General features: G+C 46.0%; 3 protein-coding genes across 5 annotated transcripts in view; 1 reads left to right on the top strand and 2 right to left on the bottom strand.

The window, feature by feature from the left end:
- Positions 1–8,080, bottom strand: part of LOC138952138 (protein CutA homolog) — a 33,711-nt gene extending 25,631 nt beyond the window's left edge. The window contains exon 1 of one of the 3 annotated variants that reach the window (XR_011451308.1): positions 7,599–7,868. Coding sequence is in view for 2 of the 3 variants with exons in the window: in XM_070323733.1 (XP_070179834.1) it covers positions 7,997–8,065 (69 nt within the window). In the remaining variant the exon portion in view is untranslated. Of the gene's footprint in view, positions 1–7,598; positions 7,875–7,996 lie in introns of those variants that run through there. The other 2 variants (XM_070323733.1, XM_070323732.1) reach the window with 2 other exon arrangements.
- Positions 8,081–11,236: 3,156 nt separating this feature from the next.
- LOC138953232 (golgin subfamily A member 6-like protein 2) lies at positions 11,237–18,589 on the bottom strand. The gene is made up of 6 exons (XM_070325032.1): positions 18,532–18,589; positions 17,782–17,964; positions 13,117–14,123; positions 12,461–13,023; positions 11,465–12,407; positions 11,237–11,428 (listed from the first exon to the last, which is right to left on the bottom strand). Exons 1-6 carry the CDS (start codon positions 18,587–18,589, stop codon positions 11,237–11,239), a joined length of 2,946 nt encoding a protein of 981 aa, XP_070181133.1.
- On the top strand, positions 18,588–23,450 carry LOC138953231 (uncharacterized). Its single transcript, XM_070325031.1, has 3 exons — positions 18,588–18,592; positions 20,696–21,791; positions 22,725–23,450. Exons 1-3 carry the CDS (start codon positions 18,588–18,590, stop codon positions 22,761–22,763), a joined length of 1,140 nt encoding a protein of 379 aa, XP_070181132.1. The 3' UTR covers positions 22,764–23,450.
- The last annotated feature ends 936 nt before the right edge of the window (positions 23,451–24,386 follow it).

The following is a 24,386-nucleotide window of genomic DNA, read 5'->3' as shown; positions in this document are numbered from 1 at the left end:
ATTTTTGCTATCTGTGATTATACTCGAGTAGTGACGACGTGGGGTGTGTGACACCTGCACGAACTAGCACTTTTGGAGCAGAACAGTCGTATTCTCTTATCTTTACACGGGATCAGCGTGTTACTATAATTTGCTATATTCTAACTGGCATTTTGTCAGTGACCACGGGTTTTTTACGTTTTGTGAACGTAAAAGAACATATTTTGAGTGAAGTCTCGAGGGAGGTGGCGAGTTTTTACATAAACAGGCGTCTGAAACTTATACTTTTGTTGTCTCTATTAAATTGTATGACTGCGAGAGTGGATCGTGGTGTGGTTAGTTAGTTAGTAGTAACTAACCGTTTCATAATCACCTTAAGTGATATATTGAAACGTGACAACCTATCTCTATATATTTATAGATATACATATATATATATATATATATACGGCTTCTCTGTGTGTGTGTGTGTGTGTGTTTGTGTGTGTGTGTGTGTGTAAGCAACACCTGTGGATTATAGAGTTCTGTTTGTGATGGGGTCTAGCGGCTTTTGTCTGTCTGTATGTTCTGGCATTTGAGAAGCCACAACAGATAATATAGGGCTAAGAAATAAGCTCTAAAATTCTCAATCCCGTTTGACAGGACTTCGCCTTCAAAGGTGATTGTGGTGAACCGCAACGCTGTCTGTCTCTGTCTCGCGATTCACCCCGGCGAAGCCGGCTATTCCTCTAGTATATATATATACTAGAGGCAGTTCTCGGGCCTGGTTGATGCCAGGATATATTATGACAGTAAGCGTAGAGTGCTGCCCTGTCACGTAGTCTCAAACCAAATTGGAAATCCATAGCATCATAATTATAATCATCCTCATCTCATTAATCATCCAAAATTATAAATTGTCCTTACACCTTAAATCTTATATCTTCGGCTACCCTCTGCATCCCCAGTCTACTGCTATACATTCAGTCAAATAAAGACCGCGTAAACAAAAACAAGCAAGCACAAAAACAAGCAAACAAACAAAAGAATCCGAATCGCCTCATCCTCCTACCCCTAAGTTCTCTCCCACACTCCTTTCCTTTTGCGAGGGTGACATCACTTCTGTTTTCCATTGCTGCCGTGCGTTCCCCGCGGCAAGAATAATTATTGCCTAAGAAACGCCACTTCCTCGCCACACTCGCCAATTCTAGCGTCTAAGAAACGGGGGACTGGTCACGTGCCCCTCCAGACAGACATACATACACAGACAGACAGACAGAGAGTGACTCGAGACGGAAAAACGATAAATGAACACACACACAGAAAGAGCATAGGTGAAACTGTGCAAGAAAGCAAGACACTAGATGTCTGTCTGCATGTAGCCTACTTACAGGCACACGACTGCCAACTAGTCTCGGCCCGCTCAAAATAATAATGACCGAGACTTTCAGTACTTCCTTCGCGTGACGTCTAACCCTCTTACGTCATAATGTGACGTCAATGTAATGTGACGTCTTCAAATGTTAGAGTTTCTACCACAGACATACACACGCACGCACGCACACACGCACGCACGCACAGACAGACAAAGTTACGATCGCATAGGCTACACTTACGTGAGCCAAAAATGAACACACACACACACCGCGCGAGAGAGAAAGACTACAGGGAGGCATGACGTCATGATGCATTAATTGACGTCAAACACTTTTGACCGTGACGTAATCTTCTTATGCGAGCTTTATCCATAGTCTTGGATAACCACACACACATAGACTCGGAAATGTTAAAGTTTCTATCACACACACACACACACACACACACACACACACGCACAGACAGACAAAGTTACGATCGCATAGGCTACACTTACGTGAGCCAAAAATGAACACACACACACCGCGCGAGAGAGAAAGACTACAGGGAGGCATGACGTCATGATGCATTAATTGACGTCAAACACTTTTGACCGTGACGTAATCTTCTTATGCGAGCTTTATCCATAGTCTTGGATAACCACACACACATAGACTCGGAAATGTTAAAGTTTCTATCACACACACACACACACACACACACACACACACACACACACACACACGCACAGACAGACAAAGTTTAGCATCGCATAGGCTACACTTACGTGAGCCAAAAAAATTAAAGGCACAGTAAGCCTCCCGTAACCCATCACATGTGATACGGTCAGGCTTTTACACACAGTACAAACACCCTTTCATTTAACCTTTGCCGTGCTTCCTGGGTTCACCTGTACCCAGAGACACACTAAAATCATTGTAACTCTGGAACCATTAAAGGTATCGTTTTGAAATTTTAAGTATCTCTCACACACCTAATTTGCTCTCTGTCTGCAAATTTTTAGTGTGTACATGACAAAACATCAGAATTAATTGATTATGATAATTTACATAAACACTACCGATGGCGCGGGTTCACACATACCCATACTTTTAAAGAGTAGTAGTGATTGTAACTATCCCTCTGCCGACGGCGCGGGTTCTGCTACACCCATAATTACCAAAGCGGCGGAACAGTGTCTGTCTGCCTGTTTGTCTCCAAGAGACTGTCTGTCTCTCTGTTTGTCTGTCCGTATCTCTCTGTCTGTATGTCTGTTGTCAGTTGCTCTGTCTGTCTGTCTGTCTGTCTATCCGTCTATCTGACCGTCTGTCTATCTGACTGTCTGTCTCTGTCTCTCTCTCTGTCTGTCTCTCTCTCTGTCTGTCTCTCTCTCTGTCTCTCTCTCTCTGTCTCTGTCTCTTAGTCTCTCTCTCTTAGTCTCTCTCTCTGTCTCTCTTTCTTAGTCTCTCTCTCTCTTTTTCTTAGTCTCTCTCTCTCTCTTTCTTAGTCTCTCTCTCTCTTAGTCTCTCTCTCTCTTAGTCTCTCTCTCTCTCTTTCTTAGTCTCTCGCTCTCTCTCTTTCTTAGACTCTCTCTCTCTCTTTCTTAGTCTCTCTCTCTCTTTTTTAGTCTCTCTCTCTCTTTCTTAGTCTCTCTCTCTCTCTCTCTCTCTTAGTCTCTCTCTCTCTCTTTCTTAGTCTCTCTCTCTCTCTTAGTCTCTCTCTCTTTCTTAGTCTCTCTTTCTCTCTCTCTTTCTTAGTCTCTCTCTCTCTTTCTTAGTCTCTCTCTCTTTTTTAGTCTCTCTCTCTCTCTCTTTCTTAGTCTCTCTCTTTCTTAGTCTCTCTCTTTCTTAGTCTCTCTCTCTCTCTAGCTCTTTCTTAGTCTCTCTCTCTCTCTTTCTTAGTCTCTCTCTCTCTCTTAGTCTCTCTCTCTCTCTCTCTCTTTCTTTCTTAGTCTCTCTCTCTCTCTCTTTCTTAGTCTCTCTCTCTCTTTCTTTCTTAGTCTCTCTCTCTCTCTTTCTTAGTCTCTCTCTCTTTCTTAGTCTCTCTCTCTCTCTCTTTCTTAGTCTCTCTCTCTCTCTTTCTTAGTCTCTCTCTCTCTCTCTTTCTTAGTCTCTCTCTCTTTCTTAGTCTCTCTCTCTCTCTTTCTTAGACTCTCTCTCTCTTTCTTAGTCTCTCTCTCTTTCTTAGTCTCTCTCTCTCTCTCTTAGTCTCTCTCTCTTTCTTAGTCTCTCTCTCTCTCTTAGTCTCTCTCTCTTTCTTAGTCTCTCTTTCTCTCTCTTAGTCTCTCTCTCTCTCTTTTTCTTAGTCTCTCTCTCTCTTTTTTAGTCTCTCTCTCTTTCTTAGTCTCTCTCTCTCTTTCTTAGTCTCTCTCTCTCTTAGTCTCTCTCTCTTTCTTAGTCTCTCTCTCTTAGTCTCTCTCTCTCTCTTAGTCTCTCTCTCTTTCTTAGTCTCTCTTTCTCTCTCTTAGCCTCTCTCTCTCTCTCTTTCTTAGTCTCTCTCTCTCTTTTTTAGTCTCTCTCTCTCTCTTTCTTAGTCTCTCTCTCTCTTTCTTAGTCTCTCTCTCTCTTTCTTAGTCTCTCTCTCTCTTAGTCTCTCTCTCTCTTAGTCTCTCTCTGTCTGTATGTCTGTTGTCAGTTGCTCTGTCTGTCTGTCTGTCTGTCTATCCGTCTATCTGACCGTCTGTCTATCTGACTGTCTGTCTCTGTCTCTCTCTCTCTGTCTGTCTCTCTCTCTGTCTGTCTCTCTCTCTCTGTCTCTTAGTCTCTCTCTCTCTCTCTTAGTCTCTCTCTCTGTCTCTCTTTCTTAGTCTCTCTCTCTCTTTCTTAGTCTCTCTCTCTCTCTTTCTTAGTCTCTCTCTCTCTTAGTCTCTCTCTCTCTTAGTCTCTCTCTCTCTCTTTCTTAGTCTCTCGCTCTCTCTCTTTCTTAGACTTTCTCTCTCTCTTTCTTAGTCTCTCTCTCTCTTTTTTAGTCTCTCTCTCTCTTTCTTAGTCTCTCTCTCTCTCTTAGTCTCTCTCTCTCTCTTTCTTAGTCTCTCTCTCTCTCTCTTAGTCTCTCTCTCTTTCTTAGTCTCTCTTTCTCTCTCTCTTTCTTAGTCTCTCTCTCTCTCTTTCTTAGTCTCTCTCTCTCTTTTTTAGTCTCTCTCTCTTTCTTAGTCTCTCTCTTTCTTAGTCTCTCTCTTTCTTAGTCTCTCTCTCTCTCTAGCTCTTTCTTAGTCTCTCTCTCTCTCTTTCTTAGTCTCTCTCTCTCTCTCTTAGTCTCTCTCTCTCTCTCTCTCTCTCTTTCTTTCTTAGTCTCTCTCTCTCTCTTTCTTAGTCTCTCTCTCTCTTTCTTTCTTAGTCTCTCTCTCTCTCTTTCTTAGTCTCTCTCTCTTTCTTAGTCTCTCTCTCTCTCTTTCTTAGTCTCTCTCTCTCTCTTTCTTAGTCTCTCTCTCTCTCTCTTTCTTAGTCTCTCTCTCTTTCTTAGTCTCTCTCTCTCTCTTTCTTAGACTCTCTCTCTTTCTTAGTCTCTCTCTCTCTCTCTCTTTCTTAGTCTCTCTCTCTCTTAGTCTCTCTCTCTCTCTCTTAGTCTCTCTCTCTTTCTTAGTCTCTCTCTCTCTCTCTTAGTCTCTCTCTCTTTCTTAGTCTCTCTTTCTCTCTCTTAGTCTCTCTCTCTCTCTCTTTCTTAGTCTCTCTCTCTCTTTTTTAGTCTCTCTCTCTCTCTTTCTTAGTCTCTCTCTCTTTTAGTCTCTCTCTCTTTCTTAGTCTCTCTCTCTCTCTTAGTCTCTCTCTCTCTCTTAGTCTCTCTCTCTTTCTTAGTCTCTCTTTCTCTCTCTTAGCCTCTCTCTCTCTCTCTTTCTTAGTCTCTCTCTCTCTTTTTTAGTCTCTCTCTCTCTTTCTTAGTCTCTCTCTCTCTCTCTCTTTCTTAGTCTCTCTCTCTCTCTTTCTTAGTCTCTCTCTCTCTCTTTCTTTGTCTCTCTCTCTCTCTTTCTTAGTCTCTCTCTCTTTCTTAGTCTCCCTCTCTCTCTTTCTTAGTCTCTCTCTCTCTCTTTCTTAGTCTCTCTCTCTCTCTCTTTCTTAGTCTCTCTCTCTCTTTCTTAGTCTCTCTCTCTTTCTTAGTCTCTCTCTCTCTTTCTTAGTCTCTCTCTCTCTTTATTTGTCTCTCTCTCTCTTTATTTGTCTCTCTCTCTCTATCTTTCTTAGTCTCTCTCTCTCTCTTTCTTAGTATCTCTCTCTCTCTTTCTTAGTCTCTCTCTCTCTCTTTCTTAGTCTCTCTCTCTTTCTTAGTCTCTCTCTCTCTTTCTTAGTCTCTCTCTCTTTCTTAGTCTCTCTCTCTCTCTTTCTTAGTCTCTCTCTCTTTCTTAGTCTCCCTCTCTCTCTTTCTTAGTCTCTCTCTCTCTCTTTCTTAGTCTCTCATTCTCTTTCTTAGACTCTCTCTCTCTTTCTTAGTCTCTCTCTCTCTTTCTTAGTCTCTCTCTCTCTTTCTTAGTCTCTCTCTCTCTTTCTTAGTCTCTCTCTCTCTCTTTCTTAGTCTCTCTCTCTCTCTCTCTCTCTCTCTCTCTCTCTCTCTCTCTTTCTTAGTCTCTCAGTCTCTCCCTCCCCCTCTCCCTCCCCCTCTCCCTCCCCTGCAAGAGGTCGGTGAAGGGAGAAACTCGATGCAACCACTGAAGTAGCGCTGTGGGTTTCCCTGAACCCACCCCGTCGTTAGAGAAATAAACGGTAAAAACCCTCTTTCAAATGTATGGGTTCAGACAAACCCGCATCGTCGTTAGAGGAATAAACGGTAAAAACCCTCTTTCAAATGTATGGGTTCAGACAAACCCGCATCGTCGGGAGTGTGTAGTCAAAAGCGGCATCCGGCAAAGGTTAAACAATCACCGAACGGGAACATCCTAGGTGCCCTACGTAAAGAGCATGACTTCCAACGAAACTCAAGTCAGTTTCATACTAAAAAATAAAATAAAAAAATTATTTTTATTTTTTATAGTTGATTAATAGAGCTCTGAACCTTTCTTTTGATACCAAATTGAACAATATTGATAAACAAATGTGTGAGTTACAGTTAAGTTTAGCTGATAAATGTCAAAAATGATTACTTTAAAAATTCATAACTCGGGTTACACTTATCCAATCTCAAAGTTATATATACCATTGGAATGCTGATTTTCTGCTCTTTCAAGTGATATAGATCAAAATGTTACATGAAGATTTAGAATTTTTTTGTAACATACCTACACTAGATCTGTCTCTGTACTTACCGGGATACGGCTGCCAGATCGACACTGCGCTTTCGACAGCTCTTCCTCGCGTGGACATTGGAAAAACGCTGTGCAGATCAAATTGTAGGAAATCTCCCTTTGGTATCTTCTTTATTTACTTTTCTGGAGCTTAGAAACCGAACAACATGAAATCGTCTTCCCCGAATCGGCGAATGCAGAAGTGAGAACTGGAGAAGTGAATCTATACCACAATCCTTCGCGCGACCCCTGACCTGGTCTTGACACCTGACCTGGTCTACATACCACACACGACAGAAACCAGTCAACTGCTTGTACCTCAGTCTTCAACCCCCCCCCCCCCCCCCCACCACCCGTTTTCTTTGGATACACGCTTTAACTACACACATGCCGACACAATGTTGATCATTGCTTCAATATTTTGAAGATGGTGCTTGAAAAATAACCAGGTGAAATGAGTATTTCGGTGTTTAGTCAAATGTTAAAGTTTCTACCACAGACATACACACGCACACACGCACAGACAGACAAAAGAGACATCCAGATTTGCCTTCGTCAAAAGTTCGTGAGTTCCGATGTTCGCGAGTTTGTTGAAGTGGTGACGTCACATCCCGTCACGGTCACCACTTTCTAATTTCGGTCCAGAGATCTACGCGAAGTTCTTCGTGCGTTCGTCTGTTTTTCGAAACAGTGATGACGAGTAGTGTTATATATGACGAGTCTTTTTTATCGGAAAATTCCAGACATCTGAATATGCTAGGTACACAAGCAACACTGATTTTTTTTTAGATTTTTAGTATCATTCCTGTAAAATCTCCCAACTCTAAAACAAATAGGTCTAGTGGAAACAAGTGTCTTGTGCAAGAGAGATCAAGGGAGATAATTGGCAGGATATGTCGCTCGTCGACTCAAGTTCTGAGTTGTGTGTGGGTATCCGTGTTCATGCACTACGCCTCCAAAATGAACAGTTTACAGATGCACAGTCCACAGAAACGTCGTAAAGATATTAAACTTTAACACTGCGCACATAAAACATATTTTTAACATTATGAAAAGGACTAAAAGTACTCACGAAGATTGCTGATTGAGGTTCGTCAAACATGCCTTTTTCACCACGCAGATCCTGATCTTCGGCAAGCAGTGGTGAGCGCCAAAAACCAAGCGCATGCGCATTGAGGCACAAAGTTAAAAATAAGAGGAAATCCCCACCACCGACGAATGTTCGTCAAGGGATATCTATGGTCTGACGAAGGTTGAATCTGGATGTCCCTAAAGTTACGATCGCATAGGCTACACTTACGTGAGCCAATGAGTACAACGTCTAAAGTTTGATCTGCAGCACTGCTCGGTGCGTTTTCGAATAAATCGAATTTGGGGGATAGTCACATACATGTCACGTAAATTATCTGGCGTGTTGCGAAAATGCCTTCCCTCTTCGATGCGACTACATCCACACATATTTAGGCTTACCTTGTATTTCCTGAAAACAGCACATTGAAATCCGCTAATGCGTAGGTCTACGCTACGTCTATTAATCATGTTAGTTAACTATGCTGAAATTGTACAAACGGAGAACATTTAGAATCAAAGGCATTCGTCTTCACTGGTACGACCACACTCTCCGGAATCCATTTTACATGCTAGTGCGACATGTAGAACTTGGAAAACGCGTGACGTAAAAGCTCAATTTGTTGTTGAGGCACACGCCTTGACTACAAACATGTAGTAGATTTAGAACTTAGAACATTTGGAATATTACGTAATGTCTTAAACAAAATGACGTATAAGCTCTGCGGAACAAAACCCCGGATCGGACAAAACACAGGCAGAGATGGCTGTAAAGGTTCACTGAAATGTCAGGTGGACTTTGAAAGCTGCAGTTACTGGTTTCTTTTTTGCAAAGAAACGGGCGCAGACGGTTTTCCCAGTATCCCGACAACCCTGGTAGTGGAACGTTCAAAGAATGCACCAGATCAGCACCTTTTAATTGTATACTCAAAACGTCACACGAACGCCAACCCGAAGGATTTGAAACAATGCAGCAGGCTGTGACATTACAGTACTGTTTTGTCTAATAAACGAAAACGTCACGCGAACGCCAACCAGGCAGATTTGAGAGGACGCAGCAGCCTGGACGACTACACTACTGTTCTGTCTAAACCGAAACGTCACACGAACGCCAACCCATCAGATTTCAATGTTCAGTCCAGACCAAGTCCAAACGGCAAGCGAGCATTCATCCGCAGTTCCGATAGAATGAACGATGCTTTGTCCAGCCTCCGTCACCTGCATGGCTGCCGTCATACTCAGAGCTTCTGCCGTTGGCAATGTCACCACAGGAAAACAGAGCGGTTCGGCGGACAAATCCTGCGCTTACGACAGGTGTATATATCGAAGAGTGACAAAACAAAAAGACGGAATTCAAATCGTGTATTCCCCCGAGACGAAGGACTGCACCAGACATGTGGTGCAGTGCACAAACGAAAAACCGGATTGCTGCGGGACCGGATGCTGCCACTCGGGACCACTGGCGCCCTACGCTATCTTCCTGCTGGTCACATTCTCCTTGGGCTTTGTCATCTTCCTCGTCTTTTGTGCCGCGCTCTGGATGAAGAGAAGGAAAAAGCTGAAGAAGTTGCGACAGCGCCTCAAGATTGCTAAGGAAATTCGCGTGGATTCTCCAAAACCGACTCTAACCTCGGGTCCTGGTAGTGATCTTTCTCTTCCTATCTCTGCTGTTTCTTCTCATACTCAAACTGTTCCTGATCATGGTCACAGTTTAGATTCTCTTGACAGCAATCTGTTCACGCTTTTTTCTGCCCCCACTGAGTCTTCTCCTGACCCCACTCTCTCTCAGCAATCTTTTGACACCCTGACTGTGCCTTCTGCGTATAACACCACTTCTGCATATAATCTGCTTTATTCTTCTCTCTCTCAGCTTTTTCCTGCCCCCACTGGGCCTTTTCCTACCCCCATTGAACTTTCCTCATTAAGTCCTTCTCCTGCTACTGCTGGGCCTACTCCTGCCCCTGCTGGGCCTTCTCCTACCCCTACTGAGCTTTCTCCTGCCCCCACTGCGCCTTCTCCTGCCCATACTGAGCCTTCTTCTTCCCCCATTGAGCCTTGTCCTGCTCCTACTGAGCCTTTTCCTGCCCCTGCTGGGCCTTCTCCTACCCCTACTGAGCTTTCTCCTGCCCCCACTGCGCCTTCTCCTGCCCATACTGAGCCTTCTTCTTCCCCCATTGAGCCTTGTCCTGCTCCTACTGAGCCTTTTCCTGCCCCTACTGAGCCTTCTCCTTCCCCCATTGAGCCTTCTCCTTCCCCTAATGAGTCTTCTGTAACCTTGGCACAAACGGACACAAAAAAAGAAAAATAAGGCCTCAAAGAAGTAAGGCCTATTTTTTTTTTTTTACAAATAATGCCCTATTTTTACAACATTAATAAGGCCAAATTTTCGAGAAAAAAGAGGGCTTTTTTGGTTTTTGTTGTTGTTTTAAGGCCTTAAATCTTTACGGTTATAAACAAAAAAGTAGAGGCGTACAGAAATAAGGCATTATTTCTTTTAAGGCCTCAATAAAATAAGGCCTTAGTTAATAAAAAAACAAGTCGCGTAAGGCGAAAATACAATATTTAGTCAAGTAGCTGTCGAACTCACAGAATGAAACTGAACGCAATGCAACGCAGCAAGACCGTATACTCGTGGTCCACCGCTCACGGCATATAGGCAGTGAAATTGACAAGAAGAGCGGGGTAGTGGTTACGCTATGCTGCATAGCACGCTTTTCTGTACCTCTCTTCGTTTTAACTTTCTGAGCGTGTTTTTAATCCAAACATATCATATCTATATATTTTTGGAATCAGGAACCGACAAGGAATAAGATAAAAGTGTTTTTAAATTGATTTCGAAAAAAAAATTTTGATAATAATTTTTATATATTTAATTTTCAGAGCTTGTTTTTAATCCGAATATAACATATTTATATGTTTTTGGAATCAGCAAATGATGGAGAATAAGATAAACGTAAATTTGGATCGTTTTATAAATTTTTATTTTTTTTTTACAATTTTCAGATTTTTAATGACCAAAGTCATTAATTAATTTTTAAGCCACCAAGCTGAAATGCAATACCGAACCCCGGGCTTCGTCGAAGAGTACTTGACCAAAATTTCAACCAATTTGGTTGAAAAATGAGGGCGTGACAGTGCCGCCTCAACTTTCACGAAAAGCCGGATATGACGTCATCAAAGACATTTATCAAAAAAATGAAAAAAACGTATGGGGATATCATACCCAGGAACTCTCATGTCAAATTTCATAAAGATCGGTCCAGTAGTTTGGTCTGAATTGCTCTACACGCACGCACACACACACACACACACACACACACATACACACACACATACACCACGACCCTCGTTTCGATTCCCCCTCGATGTTAAAATATTTAGTCAAAACTTGACTAAATATAAAAATTAAAAAAAAGGGTCTTTCAAAATAAGACCCCATTTTTCTGCGCATCACTATTGCTCACCGTAATGATAACACACACACACACACACACACACACACACACCCACACACGCACGCACACACTCATAAACGAAAATATGCGTCATCTCTTGCCCCCACTGGGCCTTCTCCTGCCCCCACTGTGCCTTCTCTTGTCCCCACTGGGCCTTCTCTTGCCCCCACTGGGCCTTTTCCTGCCTTCACTGGGCCTTCTGTCCCCACTGGGCCTTCTCCTGCCTCCACTGGGCCTTGTCCTGTCCCTTATCCTGTCCCCACTGGGCCTTCTCCTGCCCCCGCTTTGCCTTCTCCTGCCCCCACTGGGCCTTCTCCAGTCCCCACTGGGCCTTCTCCTGCCTCTGTTGGGCGTTCTCCTGCCCCCACTGGGCCTTCTCCTGCCCTCACTGGGCCTTCTGCTGCCCCCTCTTTACCTTCTCTTGCTCCCACTGGGCCTTCTCCTGCCCCCACTGGGCCTTCTCCTGTCCCCACAGGGCCTTCTCCTGCCCCCGCTGGGCCTTCTCTGTCCCCACTGGGCCTTTTCCTGCCCCCGCTTTGCCTTCTCCTGCCCCCACTCGGCCTTCTACTGTCCCTACTGGGCCTTCTCTTGGTCCCACTGGGCCTTCTCCTGCCCCTGCTGGGCCTTCTCCTGCCTCCACTGGGCCTTCTGCTGCCCCCACTGGGCCTTCTGTCCCCACTGGGCCTTCTTCTGTCCCTACTGGGCCTTCTCCTGCCCCCACTGGGCCTTCTTCTGTCCCCACTGGGCCTTCTCCTTTCCCCACTGGGCCTTCTCCTGCCTCCAATGGGCCTTCTGCTGCCCCCACTAGGCCTTCTCCTGTCCCTACTGGGCCTTCTCCTGCCCCCACTGGGCTTTCTCCTGCCCCCACTGGGCCTTCGCTTGCCCCCACTAAGCATTCTCTTGCCCCCACTGGGCCATCTCTTGCCCCCACTGGGCCTTCTCCTGCCCCCACTGTGCCTTCTCTTGTCTCCACTGGGCCTTCTCTTGCCCCCACTGGGCCTTTTCCTGCCTTCACTGGGCCTTCTGTCCCCACTGGGCCTTCTCCTGCCTCCACTGGGCCTTCTCCTGCCCCCGCTTTGCCTTCTCCTGCCCCCACTGGGCCTTCTCCAGTCCCCACTGGGCCTTCTCCTGCCTCTGTTGGGCGTTCTCCTGCCCCCACTGGGCCTTCTTCTGCCCTCACTGGGCCTTCTGCTGCCCCCTCTTTACCTTCTCTTGCTCCCACTGGGCCTTCTCCTGCCCCCACTGGGCCTTCTCCTGCCCCCACTGAGCCTTCTCCTGCTCCCACCTGGCCTTTCACTGCCCCAACTGGGCCTTCTCCTGCCCTCACTGGGCCTTCTGCTGCCCCCGCTTTACCTTCTCTTGCCCCCACTGGGCCTTCTCCTGTCCCCACTGGGCCTTCTCCAGCCCTCACTGGGCCTTCTCCTGCCCCCACTTGGCCTTCTGCTGCCCCTGCTTTGTCTTCTCCTGCCCCCACTGAGCCTTGTCTTGCCCCCACTGAGCCTTGTCTTGCCCCCACTGAGCCTTCTCCTGTCCCCACTGAGCCTTGTCTTGCTCCCACCGAGCCTTGTCTTGCCCCCACTGAGCCTTGTCTTGCCCCCACAGAGCCTTGTCTTGCTCCCACTGAGCCTTGTCTTGCCCCCACTGAGCCTTGTCTTGCCCCCACTGAGCCTTCTCCTGTCCCCACTGACCCTTGTCTTGCCCCCCCTGAGCCTTGTCTTGCCCCCACTGAGCCTTGTCTTGCCCCCACTGAGCCTTGTCTTTCCCCCACTGAGCCTTCTCCTGTCCCCACTGGGCCTTCTCTTGCCCCCATTGAGCCTTCTCTTGCCCCCACTGAGCCTTGTCTTGCCCCCACTGAGCCTTGTCTTGCCCCCACGGGGCCTTGTCTTGCCCCCACTGGGCCTTGTCTTGCCTCCGCTGGGCCTTGTCTTGCCCCCACTGGGCCTTGTCTTGCCCCCACTGAGCCTTCTCTTGCCCCTACTGAGCCTTGTCTTGCTCCCACTGGGCCTTGTCTTGCCCCCACTGAGCCTTGTCTTGCCCCCACTGAGCCTTGTCTTGCCCTCACTGAGCCTTGTCTTGCCCCCACTGAGCCTTGTCTTGCCCCCACTGAGCCTTGTCTTGCCCCCACTGGGCCTTGTCTTGCCCCCACTGAGCCTTGTCTTGCCCCCACTGAGCCTTGTCTTGCTCCCACTGAGCCTTGTCTTGCTCCCACTGAGCCTTGTCTTGCTCCCACCGAGCCTTGTCTTGCCCCCACTGAGCCTTGTCTTGCCCCCACTGAGCCTTGTCTTGCCCCCACTGAGCCTTGTCTTGCCCCCACTGAGTCTTGTCTTGCCCCCACTGGGCCTTCTCTTGCCCCCACTGAGCCTTGTCTTGCCCCCACTGAGCCTTGTCTTGCCCCCACTGAGTCTTGTCTTGCCCCCACTGAGCCTTGTCTTGCCCCCACTGGGCCTTCTCTTGGCCCCACTGAGCCTTGTCTTGCCCCCACTGAGCCTTGTCTTGTCCCCACTGAGCCTTGTCTTGCCCCCACTGAGCCTTGTCTTGCCCCCACTGAGCCTTGTCTTGCCCCCACTGAGCCTTGTCTTGCCCCCACTGAGCCTTGTCTTGCCCCCACTGAGCCTTGTCTTGCCCCCACTGAGCCTTGTCTTGCCCCCACTGGGCCTTCTCTTGCCCCCACTGAGCCTTGTCTTGCCCCCACTGGGCCTTCTCTTGCCCCCACTGAGCCTTCTCTTGCCCCCACTGAGCCTTGTCTTGCCCCCACTGGGCCTTCTCTTGCCCCCACTGAGCCTTGTCTTGCCCCCACTGAGCCTTGTCTTGCCCCCACTGGGCCTTCTCTTGCCCCCACTGAGCCTTTTCTTGCCCCCACTGAGCCTTCTCTTGCCCCCACTGGGCCTTCTCTTGCCCCCACTGAGCCTTGTCTTGCCCCCACTGGGCCTTCTCTTGCCCCCACTGAGCCTTGTCTTGCCCCCACTGAGCCTTCTCTTGTCCCCACTGAGCCTTCTCTTGCCCCCACTGTGCCTTCTCCTGCCTCCACTGGGCCTTCTCCTGTCCCCAGGTATTACTGATTCCAATCCCACCAGCTGATCAAGCGCAGCTCATATCAATGGCCAAACCTCTTCTTAGCAGCTGGCGTGGACAGAACCCGGTTTGCCAAGAGACGCAGAGAAGCAGAAGCAGGTACACTGTCGACTCCATTGACTGGGTCTTTTCAGTAGTTAAATCCTCTTCTTTTTTTTTTTAAATACCAACCCGCTTTTGACACGACACAGGCAGCATGAACGCAGGTCACCATGCTCGAACGATCATGAGAACCAAGCTTTGTCAGAGAAAACGAAGGTGGTACGACTGCATTGACTTAAATTAAAATAAACAAACCCACGCGACATTCTAGCAGTTATTGAAGTAGAACAGATCAGGAGATTTGCAGGAGAGAGATGGGACTGTAAAGGTCTCAAGACTTGGAAGAATCTTACATTAGGTCAAAGTTGGGTTGATTCTGAGAAAAAAAATCAGCCCATGAACGAAGAAGAAGATAGCTATTCTGATGAACACGTTGGGGAATTCGGGGGCTGTGATTGGATGGTCTCTTCCGATCATCAAAGCATAATGCTACGGAAGTCGGCCATTTTACTCAATATCCAAAAGCATATGTGGGCTGGGTGGCCGAGTGGTAACGCACTTGCGCTCGGAAGCGAGAGGTTGCGGGTTCGACCCTGGGTCAGGCCGCAATTTTCTCCCCCCTTTCCTAACCTAGGTGGTGGGTTCAAGTGCTAGTCTTTCGGATGAGACGAAAAACCGAGGTCCCTTCGTGTACACTACATTGGGGTGTGCACATTAAAGATCCCACGATTGACAAAAGGGTCTTTCCTGGCAAAATTGTATAGGCATAGATAAAAATGTCCACCAAATACCCGTTTGACTTGGAATAAAGGCCGTGAAAGGTGAATGCTCGCCTAATAGGCTACTGAGCTTTACTGGCCGATGTGAATGCGTTATATATTGTGTGTAAAAAAATGTCTGTTTGTCTGTCTGTCTGTAAAAAATTCCATTTCAAACGGCAGAAATTAATATGTAAGCGCCTAGGGCTATATCTAGATTAGGCGCATAAAAATGATCACAATAATAATAATAATAATAATATTGTCAATAACAAAGACGCATGGTTCCGGTTTACCCATCTGTACCACGCGGCGATGTTTCTATCGACAACAGCATACACTGACAACTTGAAATTCTTCTCGGGAATGTTTTTCAGCTTTTCAAATGTCGATAGCATACCCTTTTCTTCTAACTTCCCGATGAAACATGACTAAACCAATTATTTTCTGTCCCTAAACACCACAAAATGCCCAAAGTCGAAAGATGTAGTACAAACAGGGGAGTAAAACGGAACAGCCGTTTTTGTGTGCCTGTGTGAGCTCAGTTGCCGACTAACACAAACTCAGTTTCGCATTCGGCTTTTCTTATCTCGTAACTCCACACTAAATACCCCACTTTGTCACGTTTCACTATCACAATAAGGTGATTATGAACGGTTAGTTACTACTAACTAACTAACCACACCACGATCCACTCTTGCAGTCATACAAATAAATAGAATCAACAAAAGTATAAGTTTCAGACGCCTGTTTATGTACCAACTCGCCACCTCCCTCGAGACTTCACTCCAAAAGATGTTTTACGTTCAAAACGTAAAATGCAGGTCACTGACAAAAACGCCAGTTAAAGTTTAGAAAATAATAATAGCCTAACACGCTGATCCCGTGTATAGTTAGGAAAATAATAGCTGTCTGTAAAAGAGCTGGTTTGTGCAGGTGCCACACACCCCACGTTGTCACTACTCGAATGTAATCATAAATACACAAGATGACAAGGCGATATAAGGGCGCTATGACAAGGTGCACTTAGCTTTATGCCACTGAGTGGGCGACCCGTGATTAGGCCCCCCCCCAAAAAAAATAGGTCTGTTTACGGTAACCCGACCGACCCTAGTTTTTTCGTGCGACCCTAGACTTTTTTTTGGCATTTGGGAGAAGAAAAAAAAGAAAAAAAAAATCTTGGTTTTTTGGCAAAATAACGTAAAAATATGGTTTTTTGGAAAAAAAAAGAAAAAAAAAATCCCGACCTACCGACCCTATTTTTTTGGCCTATGTTACCGTAAACAGACCTTTTTTTTGGCCTTAATTCACGCGCTTGCACACCATAACACCGTGCCAAAGACACATTTCAATAACAACACACCTAATAGCAGATCTTAAATATAAAGGACACAAGTTTCAATCGCTAAGCTTTGTGCAATTAACCTAAAAAGTGGAAAATGTGTGTCCTGATCACTCAGCCACCTTGAGATGAGTTTAGCAGACGTCATCGTCTAAAAATAGAACAGCGCAGTGGAGTGAGGTTTTACTTTTTATTTCTTCAAAGTCATGAGGCTATATCTTTTGAGCCCATGCAAGAATGTTTTTGAAACTTGGCACATATGTAATGACATTATTCTTTGCAAAGTATACAAAGTTGAGTGCATGTCACATTTGTTCCTTGGCCGTTACAAACGTTTACACAATTTTAACGGAAAACCGTTACAACGTCCATTATCGGGTTTTGTTTGCTCTAAGTACTTGAACGTATACAGATGAGGGTCTTTGTCATCGTTCTGTGAAATTTGGAGAGGCCGCTATTTGCAGTTTTAGATTTATTGCATATCAACTGCGGCTACCCAGCAAAAACACCAGAAAAACCCAGGATTTTTTGCCGTTTTCCAGGATTGTGGTCGCTCTCTTTTACACGCTGGATCAGCCTGACTGCGCGGCGGATTTAAACGAAATGTGTAGGCTATGACCTGTTAGGTAAAGGCCAAGATACACGATCGGTTTCGCACGTACGTTTGAGGCGGACGGGTCAGACCACAGGCGGAAGGTATCGTTCACTGGACCACTACTTCCATAGAAAGACTACAAGGTTTGTCACTCAGCTTCGAGTCGTGCTCCACTAACTTCAGAAAAAAATTATGCAAAAAATAATTGCCAATGTTAAGAATCTTTGTAACCTTACAAATGCCGTGATAGATGAATGTTCTAACTATCTGTACCTTTTATATTTAGCTGCCTGTCCGCTGCATGTTTTTAAACCGTAGTTTGTGCGACCAAACGTGTCTGTCAACGGCATACCACTTAGATCCTGTGCGCATGATGATCGTCGTACGTCCGAGGAGATAGTTGTCCGATACGGTCATTGGTTATATAACTGGATATTCGATGATTATTTTCATTGGTCGACTGAAATCGTCTGCATCGCTTCCGTTCACGGTTACTGGTTATTCCGTTGTTATGCCAAAAACCTCAACTGAAACTCCCGTGGGTAGCTTCCCTTTGCTGCAATATTTACATATGTTTTAGACCAATGAGCACTGGTATGCATATTCGGTGCGGGGTGCATGATTTCTTACCGGCTACAGGGTTGCGGTTCGCAAACGAACATTCGTCCAAATGATGGTTAAAAACAACCTGGAGCGGACGGCAGCTGAAAATTAAAGGTACATACGGTTAAAATAATCATTCAACTGTATTTATTTGACCTAACACAGACTGTAGGAAGAGGCAAACGGTCTTGAACAAAAAAATTGTCCCCAGGAAGCGACTCCAAGAACACAGACGACTCGAAGTGAGTGTCAAACCTTGTACGTAGTCTTTCTATGGAAGTAGTGGTCCAGTGAACGATACCTTCCGCCTGTGGTCAGACCTGGCCGTCTCAGAGAAACGGAACGCTTGCCACACCATGCTCCTGAGACGTACGAGGTGAAGGTCGGTTTACCAATTATGGTGCGAATATCAAAGACGTGAGAGGAGAAGGCTAAAAAATCATCAGAGGGTATGTTGGCCGACATCAGACCGTGCTTGGCGCGACGACAATGGACGTTCTGTACTTTGTATATCAAGAGTTGTGATATGAAAATGAGTACAACGTCTAAAGTTTGATCAGCAGCACTGCTCAGTGCGTTTTTGAATAAATCGAATTTGGGGGATAGTCACATACATGTCACGTAAATATCTGGCGTGTTGCGAAAATGCCTTCCCTCTTCGGTGCGACTACATCCACACATATTTAGTCTTACCTTGTATTTCCCGGAAACAGCACATTGAAATCCGCAAATGCGTACGCTACGTCTATTAATCATGTTAGTTAACTATGCTGACATTGTACAAACGGAGAACATTTAGAATCAAAGGCATTCGTCTTCAGTACGACCACACTCTCCGGAAACCATTTTACATGCTAGTGCAACATGCAGAACTTGGAAAACGCGTGACGTAAAAGCTCGATTTGGTGACGTTACACATACAGGGGACGTCACAGCTACACGTTGAGGCACACGCCTTGACCACAGGCACTCGTCACGATCGGGTCGGGATCAAAGTGGGCGGGGCCTGTGCGCTCTCAGGACTACGAGTATAAACCATAAGAAAAGACCCCCCGTCCATCACAAGTGACAGCCATAGGCCACGCCCACCTCGTGACGAGTGCCTGTGGCCTTGACTACATCAAACATGTCGTAGATTTAGAACTTACAACATTTGGAATATTACGTAGTGTCTTAAACAAAATGACGTATAAGCTCTGCGGAGCAAAACCCCGGATCCGACAAAACACAGGCAGAGATGGCTGTAAAGGTTCACTGAAATGTCAGGTCGACTTTGAAAGCTGCAGTTACTGGTTCCTTTTTTGCAAAGAAACGGGCGCAGACGGTTGTCCCAGTATCCCGACAACCCTGGAGCGTTCAAAGAATGCACCAGATCAGCACCTTTCAATTGTATACTCAAAACGTCACACGAACGCCAACCCGAAGGATTTGAAACAATGCAGCAGGCTGTGACATTACAGTACAGTTTTGTCTTATAAACGAAAACGTCACGCGAACGCCAACCAGGCAGATTTGAGAGGACGCAGCAGCCTGGACGACTACACTACTGTTCTGTCTAAACCGAAACGTCACACGAACGCCAACCCATCAGATTTCAATGTTCAGTCCAGACTACAAGTCCAAACGTCAAGCGAGCGTTCATTCGCAGTTCCGATAGAATGAACGATGCTTTGTCCAGCCTCCTTCACCTGCCTGGCTGCCGTCATACTCAGAGCTTTTGCCGTTGGCAATGTCACCACAGGAAAACAGAGCGGTTCGGCGGACAAATCCTGCGCTTACGACAGGTGTATATATCGAAGAGTGACAAAACAAAAAGACGGAATTCAAATCGTGTATTCCCCCGCGACGAAGAACTGCACCAGACATGTGGTGCAGTGCACAAACGAAAAACCGGATTGCTGCGGGACCGGATGCTGCCACTCGGGAACACTGGCGCCCTACGCTATCTTCCTGCTGGTCACATTCTCCTTGGGCTTTGTCATCTTCTTCGTCTTTTGTGCTGCGCTCTGCATGAAGAGAAGGAAAAAGCTGAAGAGGTTGCGACAGCGCCTCAAGTTTGCCAAGGAAATTCGCGTGGATTCTCCAAAACCGGGTCCTGGTATTGATCTTTCTCTTCCTATCTCTGCTGTTTCTTCTCATACTCCAACACTGATTCTGAGCAATCTGTTCACGCCTTCTTCTGCCCCAACTGAGCGTTGTCCTGACCCCACTCTTCAGTCTTCTCCTCTCTCTCAGCTATCTTTTAGCAGCACTGAGTCTTCTGTGTATACCACCACTCATGGGTCTTCTGCGTATAATCTGCTTTATTCTTCACTCTCTGAGCTTTTTCTTGCCCCCACTGGGGCTTCTCCTGCCCCCATTGAACTTTCCCCATTAAGTCCTTCTCCTGCTACTGCTGGGCCTACTCCTGCCCCTGCTGGGCCTTCTCCTGCCCCCATTGAGCCTTCTCCTGCCCCCAATGAGTCTTCCCCTGCCCCTTGTGAGTCTTCTGTAGCCTTGGCACAAACGGACAAAAAACAAAAAAAAATAAGTAAGATGAAGAAGTAAGGCCTATAAACAATAATGCCATATTTTTACATTAATAAGGCCGAATTTTCGAGAAAGAAAAGGTTTTCTTTTTTTGTTTTGTTGTTGTTTTAAAATAAGGCCTTAAATCTTTACGGTTATAAAAAAAAAAGTAGAGGCGTACAGAAATAAGGCATTATTTATTTTTAGGCCTTAGATAAAAAAAAAAATAGGGCCTTACAAAATAAGACCCCGTTTTTCTGCGCATCACTATTGCTCACCGTAATGATAACACACACACACACACGAACGCACGCACACGCACACACTCATAAACGCACATATGCGTGTGCGCGCGAAAAAAGAGATAATAAATGGAACCAGAGACAACATGTCCAGAAGATAATGATAAACACAACGACACTAGTTGAAATCGTTTGTCGCACCTGTACTCTCATTCCTGTGCACCTGTACCTATCTTGACACATTTGCAAATACACACACACACACATACACACATACCACACACACACACATATACACATACCACACACACATACTCTCTCTCTCTGTATGTTTGTCAGTCCGTCCGTCAGTTCGTCCGCCAGTCTGTCTTTCAGTTTGTCTGTTTGTCCGTCTGTCTCTCCTCTCTCTATAGCGCTCTCTCATTGTAAAAGCATTCAAGTGGCAGAATAAAAAGGCCTTATTTCCAATATGATGTTGGAAAAGTAAGGCCTTATTTCATTTAAGGCCTAATTCTGTGGGGAAAAAAAGCCTTAGTTTTGGGATTTTTGATCCCTTTTGTCAAGGATACTTCTGCCCCCGCTTTGCCTTCTGCTGTCCCCACCGGGCATTCTCATGCCCCCACCGGGGCCTTCTCCTGCCCCCGCTTTGCCTTCTCCTGCCCCCACCGGGCCTTCTCCTGCCCCCATTGGGCCTTCTCCTGCCCCCACGGGGCCTTCTGCCCCCACTGAGCCTTCTCCTGCTCCAACTGGGCCTTCTCCTGCCTCCACTGGGCCTTCTACTGCCCCCACTGGGCCTTCTCCTGTCCCTACTGGAACTTCTGCCCCCACTGGGCCTTCTCCTGCCCCCACTGGGCCTTCTCTTGCCCCCACTAAGCATTCTCTTGCCCCCACTGGGCCTTTTCCTGCCTCCACGGGGCCTTCTCCTGCCCCCACTGGGCCTTCTCCTGCCTCCACTGGGCCTTCTCCTGTCCCCACTGGGCCTTCTCCTGTCCCCACTGGGCCTTCTCCTGTCCCCACTGGGCCTTTTCCTGCCCCCGCTTTGCCTTCTCCTGCCCCCACTGGGCCTTCTCCTGTCCCCACTGGGCCTTCTTCTGCCCCTGTTGGGCCTTCTCCTGCTCCCACTGGGCCTTCTCCTGCCTCCACTGGGCCCTCTGCTGACCCACTGGGCCTTCTCCTGCCCCCACTGGGCCTTCTCCTGCCCCCACTGGGCCTTCTCCTGCCTGCCCCCACGGGGCCTTCTGCCCCCACTGAGCCTTCTCCTGCTCCAACTGGGCCTTCTCCTGCCCCAAATAGGCCTTCTCCTGCCCTCACTGGTCCTTCTCCTGACCTCACTTGGCCTTCTGCTGCCCCCGCTTTGCCTTCTCCTGCCCCCACTGGGCCTTCTCTTGCCCCCACTGAGCCTTGTCTTGCCCCCACTGTGCCTTCTCCTGCCTCAACTGGGCCTTCTCTTGCCCCCAGGTATTACTGATTCCAATCCCACCAGCTCATCAAGCGCAGCTCATATCAATGGCAAAACCTCTTCTCAGCAGCTGGCGTGGACAGAACCCGGTTTGCCAAGAGACGCAGAGAAGCAGATGCAGGTACACTGTCGACTCCATTGACTGGGTCTTTTCTTTTACATTTAGTCAAATTTTGACTATGTTTTAACATAGAGGTGGAATCGAGACGAGGGTCGTGGTGTGTGTGTGTGTGTGTGTGTGTGTGTGTGTGTGTGTGTGTGTGTGTGTGTGTGTGTAGAGCGATTCAGACTAAACTACTGGACCGATCTTAATGAAATTTGACATGAGAGTTTCTGGGAATCATATCCCCGGATGTTTTTTTCTTTTTTTCCGATAAATACTTTTGATGACGTCATATCCGGCTCTTTGTAAAAGTTGAGGCGGCACTGTCACACCCTCATTTTTCAATCAAATTGATTGAAATTTTTGTAAAGCAATCTTCGACAAAGGCCGGACTTCGGTATTGCATTTCAGCTTGGTGGCTTAAAAATTAATTAATGACTTTGGTCATTAAAAATCTAAAAATTGTTATAATGTTTTTTTTATATAAAACGATCCAAACCTACGTTCATCTTATTCTACATCATTTCCTGATTCCAAAAACATATAAATATGTTATATTTGGATTAAAAACAAGCTCTGAAAATTAAAAATATAAACATTATGATCAAAATTAAATTTCCGAAATCGATTTAAAAACAATTTCATCTTATTCCTTGTCGGTTCCTGATTCCAAAAACATATAGATATGATATGTTTGGATTAAAAACACGCTCAGAAAGTTAAAACGAAGAGAGGTACAGAAAAGCGTGCTATGCAGCACAGCGAAACCACTACTGCGCTGAACAGGCTCGTCAGTTTCACTCCGTTATGCACAAGCGTCGGACTACGGTCATTGTGAAAAAATGCAGTGCGTTCAGTTTCATTCTGTGAGTTCCACAGCTTGACTAAATGTAGTAATTTTGCCTTACGCGACTTGTTTGTGTTTTAAATACCAACCCACTTTTGACACAGGCAGCAAGAACGCAGGTCACCATGCTCCAACGATCATGAGAACCAAGCTTTGTCAGAGAAAAAGAAGGTGGTACGACTGCATTGACTTAAAGGAGATTTAATATATCTGTCTTTTAAATTAAAATAAACAAACCCACGCGACATTCTAGCAGTTATTGAAGTAGAACAGATCAGGAGATTTACAGGAGAGAGATGGGACTGTAAAGACTGTAGAGACCGAAAGGGCCTACGCCTGCAAATTCTTTTGATACAGGTCTCAAGACTTGGAAGAATGTTACATTAGGTCAAAGTTGGGTTGATTCTGAGAAAAAAATCAGAGTTTCAGCCCATGAACGAAGAAGACGATATGTTGTCTTTTGTTTAGGGCACATCTTGATCACATTTTTTTAATGTAGTCGTTCTTATTTTCATCCAAGAAACGAAACCGAGTAAACTGTGGTGTCTACGCAAGTTCAGTGAAAGAATGCGCGTTCGATGGCTTCTTTTTGTCGCCTGTCTGGGTTGCAGAAAGAGATAGAAAGAAGAGCGATAGAGGAAGGGACAGAGAGAGGGAGAGAGAGAGAGAGAGAGAGAGAGAGAGAGAGAGAGAGAGAGAGAGAGAGAGAGAGAGAGAGTAGACGGGAGAGAGAAGTAGGCTAGAGGGAGAGAGAGAGAGAGATTACGTGCAAGTGAATTGCACATGCAATGTAAGCTTGATAAAGTAAATAAACATTGAAAGGAATAGTTTGTATTGACTGTGCGTTTAATGCAATCAAATAAGATTATTTACTCCGCATTCAATAAAAATCGATTTGCAAACTGCTATTCACTACAACCGTTCAGTCTATATTCAAAGGCAACACACACACACACACACACACACACACACACACACACACACACACACACACACACACACACACACACGAGGGCTGACGACCTTAATAAGTTAAATCGACTGTGGAGAAATGTGGAGTGATGTATTCGGGTAATCAAACGTGTGCATTGCAATCACGATAGAATATTATTTAATATATATAGTTTTACTGTTTGCTTTTTTATTCAACAATTTACCAAATAATTATATGCAATGATGTACTTCAAAGTTGAAAACAAGTTGACATTGTGGATTCAAAGTGCCTGGGGTCAAAGTCGATCAGTTTTAAACGTACAAGAACGATTTAAGTTGTGTTCAGAATACTCGCGAAAAAGAGTGTGAAGAGATATGCACAATGCAGAGTTTTCGAGCGAAACAGTGTCGATGAAACTTGCGGCAAGGGTGACTAACAGAGCTCTGCCAAAGTTTTATCTGCTATTGTAACGCATATCAAAACGGTTGTCTCCCTTGGTGAACTCTCGGCTGTGAGAAGTCTGAATGTCGGGCTCCATTGATGACTGCAGTTCTTCGCTGAGCAGGGAGTAACCAGCGGATACACGCATAAACACCCTGCAAAAAACACACAAAAAAAGGAACATCCAAACTGAAACATATCGTCAAAGTGTATTCTTCCAAATTCAGGTGTTTTTTCCCTTCAAAATCAAGATCTTCTTCTTCTTGTCGTTCGCTGTTAGATCGTCAGTCCGGACTGCAGGGCGAAACGTGCTGTCCTCTAAAATCAAGATGACATTGACAGTGTGGAGAGTGTTTTACCCACAGCCACAATGAAATGCTATAATTCTGGC

Source organism: Littorina saxatilis, linkage group LG17, assembly GCF_037325665.1.
Source record: "Littorina saxatilis isolate snail1 linkage group LG17, US_GU_Lsax_2.0, whole genome shotgun sequence".
NCBI classification, from domain to species: domain Eukaryota; kingdom Metazoa; phylum Mollusca; class Gastropoda; order Littorinimorpha; family Littorinidae; genus Littorina; species Littorina saxatilis.
The sequence above is the reverse complement of the archived record's forward strand: the minus strand, read 5'-3'. Positions and strand labels throughout refer to the sequence as shown.

Excerpts from the sequence above, each read along its gene's own strand:
- LOC138953232 (XM_070325032.1), bottom strand. The coding sequence starts at position 18,589 with ATGTTTGATGTAGTCAAGGCCACAGGCACTCGTCACGAGGTGGGCGTG. Across the intron at positions 17,965-18,531 it reads GGTGGGCGTGGCCTATGGCT|TACAGAACGTCCATTGTCGT; the intron begins GTCACTTGTGAT and ends TGATATACAAAG. Across the intron at positions 14,124-17,781 it reads CGTTTCTCTGAGACGGCCAG|CTGGTGGGATTGGAATCAGT; the intron begins GTCTGACCACAG and ends GCGCTTGATCAG.
- LOC138953231 (XM_070325031.1), top strand. Across the intron at positions 21,792-22,724 it reads ACGCAGAGAAGCAGATGCAG|GCAGCAAGAACGCAGGTCAC; the intron begins GTACACTGTCGA and ends CTTTTGACACAG.